Consider the following 7,771-nt stretch of genomic DNA (forward strand, 5'->3'; position numbering starts at 1 on the left):
CTGCAATCGCTTGCCTCTTGAGCATTTTTATTCCGTTGTATAACGCTGGTGGTAGAGATGGGAACATTTTGTTGAATTTGTAAATGTATCTAATGTTCTGCTATGGTGGAATCTAAAATGAGGGATTCATTTTTTATGGGGATCTTTCATTATGCTCATGGATTCCTGAGCAGAAAAAGTCCTTTCTTGGCTAAAAGCATTACAGTGTTATCATGTTTAGGCTTGCTTACTTCACACTGACTGTATATGTAGTTGTCTCTTAGATTTGTCAATCTTCACTCCTAACAGTCCACAGCTATGGAGTCAGCTGCAGTGCCACTTTGTCCTCTCTATAGAAGCAAGCTGATGTCAGCAAGCTAGGGCAGGGGAAATGCATCTGCAGGTAATTAATAACAATCAAACATCTTATAAAACTGCTGACTGCAGCTGTAATGAACTGGGCTCAAGTCGTTGCCTTGCAAATAGAGAGCGCGTTTATGAACCGTGGCAGCAAGCAAGATTTTTCCTTCTCTATACTGCAACTTAATATTTAATGTCGCCCAAAAACAAAAATAGCATGCACACTCTTACAAAAATCAGATATTTAGCTAGCATGTGATATATTGCAGGCACAAGAAGGCTTGGTGCTGTCAGGCAGTTAGTTTGAAAATGCCAAATATGCAAGTAGAGTTCTTTCTATTTTTACATTCTTTATCTTTCAGTCCTACAACAAAATCGTATATTTATATGGACACAAAATTTTGACCAACAGAATTAAATATATTCTTTTGTTTTCACGAACCCAATAATTGAATTTCTTCCCTAACTGCATCATCCTGAATAGAAATAGATAGAACAAATAGAAACATACACAAATGCAAATTAATCTTACGCTGACTGTTTTTACTGCACATACCAGTAAATCATATCGTTTTTCCATCTTCCATAAAATATTCAAGTGTCATGGACTTGTGAGATAAACTACAAAAAATTATATTAGAAGGAGGCTTCAATAAATTTAAAATTTTCTCAGACTTTACACTTAAATCTTCAGCTTCTGATTTCTTTGGTGGGCTAGGTGACCGCAGATGATATGATATGGCTGTGTGAATGGTCTAAGTAGAGTCTCACTGTGTGAAAATCACATATCAGATTGATCAGTAAATGCAGAGATATTAGCAGGGGAAATTACATGCAAACCCCATCAAAAGTTGAGCTTATACCCATCCATTTTTCACATTCTGAGCTTCAGTATTGATCACTTAATATAATGGGTGGATTCACTGACCAATATGGAGGCTTAGGGGCAAGAGTGGTAAGGGACAATCTTGTCTTTTAGAGCAAATTTGGCAACTGCATTTAACTTTAGCTACATATTTTATATATCCTCATCTACTGATCTTTTGACTTGGGATTGTTTTATTAAAGGAAACCTCTGCTTATGTATTTTTAATGACAGCTTTGGTTTGGACAGCAGTTTTAATTGTGTAGTATATCTAATCTTACGAAGAAGTATATTAGTTGTGTTTTGTTCTTCCAGTAATGAAGGTTTCAGTGTATCTATGTGATGTACTCTAGTAGTGTGTCTCCATGCTGGTTACCATGGCAGTGCTAGAGGCAAGCACTGTGAAAGAGTTAGGCATTACATACTCAACTGTCACACAGCTGTCATATAAGTTGTTTGGGATATTTGTCTGCTGTAGAATAGAGAGTCATTTGGAGAGAGTCATTTCTCTAACTGGGAAAAAGACAGCAATAAAAACCTGAAAAGTATTCTAATCCCTCTTTACTCTATCCAAAAGAAAAACTTTTAACAAAGTTTTTCTTTTGGATAGAGTAAAGAGGGATTAGAATACTTTTCAGGTTTTTATTGCTGTCTTTTTCCCAGTTAGAGATTTACCCTTTCTATTCATCCTGGTGACCATTGGCACAAGAGTGAAAGAAAATCACAAAATATGAGTTGTCACCAGAAAAGGAATAGAGGCAGGGCCGGATTTTCCACAAGGCCAACCGAGGTCTGTAGAGTGACAGCAGGGGTGTGGAATTCCTATCTTCCGATGCCCGGGACATGCAGTTCCGGGCGCCGGGCGGGTAGTTGTTTTCTACATTTAGCCCTGCTTTGGGCAAGCAGAGCTAAATGTACAGCGGGGAAGCCATAGCTTGCATTGTACAAGTCAACTCAGTGATGTCGCCGAGAGCACTTGTATGCAGCCTGCAGGTAGGGGGGTGCATTGATGAACCTGGCTTTGGAGCAGCAGAGAGAGTAAATCTGGCCCTGAATAGAGGGGAAAGGTAGTGAAGAGTAATCTCCCCAACGGGACGCAGATGGCATAAAGAATCTGATGGGTTATAACCCTCCCTTACTCTAAACAAAATAAAAACAAGCTTTGGCTATAGTTCCACTTTAACATCAACTTCAAAAATACTTAAACTGTTTGTTTTCTGCAAACATCTGCTCTGCAGCTTCTGGTTATTTATAAGTTACATGTCCACTTTACTGACTATCACTAATGTACATTGATTTCTGTTGTTCCGATAGGATCCAATATGCATTATGTGCAAAGTAGGCAAAATTCTCTCCACCTTTAGTGGAGTGGCTACTAGAAATTTAGTGATAGCCAGAGCTGTAGTCAGTCTGGCTAAATTATAGTTGCCATTTATCTGGTTAATTCCAGGTGTTTTGCCATTGATTGTACCTGCCTGAGTGGAGTGTGACTGCAGTGTGGGCTAACCAAGGTACTTGTACCTTTTTTCTGCGATACATGACATGCGGCTGTTTTAGCACGGGCAGAATCGCTGCGGGAAACCGTGCGATCCGCCACGTGCGACTGGGATGTCATTGGAAAATAATGGCACCCACAGCGCGACCAGTGCACACCTGGGCGACTCTTGACCGCGCAGCAATCCACGCGGAATTGTGCACGATTGCCACGTGGTGTGGTGTCGTCTAGGTGTGCACCGGCCCTGTGTGTGTGTGTAGTGCACCAGGCAATCACTGTGGTTCCCATGGCCAGTGGTGCATGCCGGGAAAGGTCACATATACTCATGGTAATTGGCATGAGCTCTGTTTGGTCCAGCCTGGGATAGCACAGAGTCCAGTCAGGGCTGGGTGCTGTCCAGCCTGCCCCCGGGAATACTCTAGTGTAGGAAATGTTTCGCTCGGCCTAAAGTCTGGAGGAGGCCCCTGCTACTGATGGAGGAGGAGAACCAGGGAAGATGATGGTTGCTGGAAGTGCCTGGAATGGAATGGACCTCAGGAGCAAGTCTGGTGTCTTTCTTATTGAAGATTCAACATCACTCTTCGTTTAACTGTGCTCTTCTACCCAGTGTCAGCGTGTGCTCTTATTGAATCTGCACTGGAATTCTGAAAGGGTCTGGTGAGTCTGGAGTCTGTGTGTTTTTATCATGAATGTTCTAAGTTCTTGAGCATCATACTTCTGGCCTGGATCTCAACTATGTTGGTCACTAGAAAAGGGTGGTTAATGCTAGTGGGGCAGCTGGTTACCAAAATCCCCTGGACAGGCTATTGATGACCTGAGTATTCCAGCGGGCCCTTCGGGGGTGAGTGCTACAAATGGAAATAAGTATAATGGCACAGATAGAATCTATGACTATTTTTTCTGTTGACTTGCCATGAACAGAAATCAGTACTTATTTGAAAGTTATTGTCCATGGGCTAAATTAAAGTTGAACTCTAGGCAAATATAAAAGAACATTTAGTTCAACTATACAGTATATTGCTTACAAAAACACAGTGTATGCTAACAAGAAGGAGATTTTGAGGCATTTGAAAAGCCTATGTAAAGAACCCCTCCAGGAGAGAGAATGTCTGAACACCTAAAAATGAATAGTAAACTTTTGACCCTTTGGGCCTCTATAGGTTCAGGCTGATAGCTTTGGTCTGCCTAAAAATCATCATAGGAGTGACGTCACTACAGTAGTACACAATACCAATAGTAAGACTTTCAGGTAAAGGTCTTTTCGAAACATATACAAAAGGCCTTTTAAGTAATGCTGTTGCTATATGGCAGGCCTGTGGATGAATGCCCTTAAGGGTAGGTGTTTTGGTTTAATGAGGCATTAACAGCCTACCATAAAAAATTACATCACCCAGAAGTCCTTTCTATATACAGTATGGAAGGGGTTATCTGCATTACACAAACCAATTATATATAGATATATTATTTAATTTGAAAATATGATAATTAGGTATTTGCCCTGTGTTTACCCAGCTTGCATGTATATGAGCCCAAAGGTTTTAGTTTGTTTCAGGCTTACTTAAATGTAATCTGCACATGTAATTAGCTATATGTCTTAATTTCTTTACCAGACAGGAAAATGTTTATCATAATAAAATTGATGTGTTTAAATTACATGTGTGGCATGTAAAGCACAAGGGGATATAGTTTAAAGGTCTTTTTTTAAACTGCTTGACATTTGGAACAAACTTCCATACATTCTGTAATTTATTACAACTCATTACAGTAAAGGAAAATAAAAATTTACTACAGTAAAGAAATATAATTGTTTAGTAAAATGCACAAATATACAGATACAAGTTTTCACTGCATTTATTTAAACACCAGCACACCAGTTCCAGCTGTCATATCCCTTAGGGTTCAAGTTTATCTGTGCTCTGTTCCATTTAACACCAGGTAAGCGGTAGTTAGATGGCCTTGTAGAGTCACATAAACTCTGCTTGAAAGGTGCCAGAAGCATACATAAGCATTCAGAATAGACACTAAAAGAAAGTAAAATAATTTGCCCTATGGCATTTTGTCAATGATCAAATCAACAGTCCCTCTAAGCTCCACTGCAACTTTTCCAGTGGAGTTCAACAAACTTATCTGAAGATCCTACCGATTTGCTCAAACAAAACACAGGCAAGGAATACTCCAATGAACTTGAAAGTAGGGAATGCAGTTGATTTAACAGTTAAAACATTTGGCTTATACTCCTAGGATTCCTCAGTATCATATTCCACAATACATGGTACCTAATAGTTCAGCATTTTGTCTTTCCAGGGTAAAATGTCTACACATATTGGACAATTAAAAAAAAAACAATGAAGATGTATGAGATTACATAGTCAATTAACTGGGTTCAAAATTTGTGAAGATTTACATTTGGCAGATATCTAAAATGAGTTCATCTGCTGGGCAATCCACAATATTTTTTTACACCTGTTTGACGTTTGTGAAAAAAAATTACTCCACCAAAGCAATATCAACCTGACCCTCTAAGTAGAAGAGCCAAAATCTTGCTGCTATCCTGCTATTTAAATGTCAACCCTCATACATTTCAGGACTAGAAGGATGCTTCAAACATGAGGCTGTTGTACTGAAGTGTACTAGCAGTCTCAAAAAGGCTAGTGTAAAGGGGGTCTATGTACTGTCTATCTTAAAAAAAACCTTAAAGTTGAACTCCAGGCACAAAAACTTTCATTTAATATAGTTCTCAATGTTCGGAAAGAATAAAAATCCACTTTGTGTGCAGCAAATGCATTAAAATAAAAAACTCAGTTATTGCTTTGTAAAGGTACTCATGTTATTATATTTGAGGTGTTTATAGCCTGCGCAGAGAGCAGAGCTTGGGAGGGACCAGCAGGCCCCACCTACTACAAGACCAGCCACCCTGCCAAGCAGAGAGAGCAGCAGTGACAAACCTTTATTAATGGAAGCACAGAAGCAATGTTGTACACTGGATTACTGCACAGATCTGGAAGAAATACATAAAGCACACCAAGATTCAAATAACTATTCACATGCCTCTTGTATTTAGACAATATTTGTTTTTTCCCTAATTCAGCTTTAATGCCACCTTCCATTTACTATTTATTTTATAAAGATTTGAAAATAAATCAAATGGTATTCCATTTTGTTTGTCCTCCTCATTAAATCCAGGTTATGTTTTTACATCATCATTGGTCTTTGCAATATTTTGTTGTATGAGCTATATGTTATTAATATGTGCATGACATAAGTTGATTTATTAAACACAAGGATTATCTTTCAGAATGTGTACAGTATATGCAGCTATGTTCTGAATGTATTTTTAGTAAGATGAGTGTTTTTTATTACCTGTCACTATAGGGTATGACTGTGGTCCAGGAACAGCTCCCCCTAAATCTCCTGAAGAAGGACTCGTTAGACTGGATTTCATCTCATCCAAGCCACCAGTTAGAGACGCCATGGTTGAATAGTCTGTTGTCTACAAAGAAAATATGAAATAAGATATATTCAGTTTTCTTTTTAAAGAAGAACAGATTATAATGTTTATTTGATAAGGAAAAGAGCAATATTTAAGCTTTTGCAATATATACAAATTCATCAGAGAAACCAGCCTGTTTCCTCACTAAAGGCCTGTGTTGATAGTCATCAGTTTAAAGGTGATTCAGACATCATTCAAAATCCATTTACAGGTACATATGACCTGCAGTTAACCTACTCTTGATGTGCATTTGACCTACCTCAAGCAGGTTTTGCATTAACATAGACTTGTATGGGAATGCAAAACCCACTTGAAGCAAATAAAAGCCCATTGACACAGGCCCTAAAAGTAATTAAGGAAGCTAGAAATCTAGTTTTACATGTTTGCAAATGGATGCCCTAACACCCCAGTCCCATGGGCCTCATCCTTACTCTATACACATAAGCAGGCCAGAAGGTTTCCAATTCCTAGGTCAGACAAACTGCTCATGAGTGACTGAATGCATGAAAATGTCGAGCCCACTGGAGTTAATTAGATAGCATAGGTCTGAACACCTGGATATTTAATGTTGAATCCACAATCACTATCAAAAGCAAAATTCTGGGTTAAGCATGCAGAGCAGAGGGGAATCTGTAAACTCCTGTTCACTAGTCTCCTCTTGTAGCAAATTAACCTTGAAAAGTCCAGTCTTGTGCATGTTTGAGTTCATGCTTCATGTTCCGATCTCAGTAAACAGTTGATTCTTAATGGTCAGTAGCTCAGAAAAGACTGATGACGGTAGGTCAGGATAACAGGATAACATAAACATACAACAAGTAGTATCTTTAGAAACTGGTCAGCAATGGCAGCCCTCATACCTATTTAATCACAGTTTTACTTTAAGTATAAAAGAAGAGACCACAGACTTTACTTGCTACCAATTTTTGTTATACATGTTACCAAATTACCTAACATTCTCAATTATTAGTTAAATGCCAACAGCTTTATAATGTTGCATTTTACCAGAGGTTGCACATAACCTGTCTTTAATAAACAGTTAATTTGATTTACTATATTACAAACAGTGCCACTCTCCATCAGGCTGACTTTACTTACAAATTGAAAAAAAAAGTGTTGTTCTTTAAAATAATGTATCTTGAACCTATATTATACTGAAATGTGACCTGCAGTGGGCCCATAGGACACATAATATACACTCTATATACTTAATATCTGCAGAGTAAAGGGATATATGGAAGTGCTGAAAGATCGTCAGTCCAAATTTTTATTGCACAATGGAATTCCTTGCATGGGAAGGTATGAATTAGTAATTAGCCCAGCAAAATAGAAACCTTTAATCCCAAAGGGAGGTGTTACAGACTACATAGCAACTAAAATGCTGTCTGCCAATCTCAAATTAATTTAATTCAATTAAACATTTTTAATAATATAAGAAACTAAAACCCAAGAGCACCTTTGTGTGCCTCAGATTTCTCACCTTCACTATTAAACACCTTAATATACTGAACAAAGAGTACCACCACTTACAGACTTATATGAAGAAAAAATATATTAAAAAAAGAATAATTTAGAATATAAAAAA

General features: G+C 38.1%; 1 protein-coding gene across 1 annotated transcript in view; it reads right to left on the reverse strand.

Annotated features, from left to right (window-relative positions):
- PAX5 (paired box 5) overlaps positions 1-7,771 on the reverse strand; it is a 205,664-nt gene that overhangs the window by 51,457 nt on the left and 146,436 nt on the right. Inside the window, exon 7 of the mRNA XM_018552425.1 lies at positions 6,060-6,189. Within this exon, the coding sequence (XP_018407927.1) occupies positions 6,060-6,189 (130 nt within the window). The remainder of the gene's footprint in view (positions 1-6,059; positions 6,190-7,771) is intronic.

The sequence above is a fragment of the Nanorana parkeri genome, unplaced genomic scaffold, assembly GCF_000935625.1.
Source record: "Nanorana parkeri isolate BGI_ZX_2015 unplaced genomic scaffold, ASM93562v1 scaffold88, whole genome shotgun sequence".
In the NCBI taxonomy this organism is placed as follows: Eukaryota; Metazoa; Chordata; class Amphibia; order Anura; family Dicroglossidae; genus Nanorana; species Nanorana parkeri.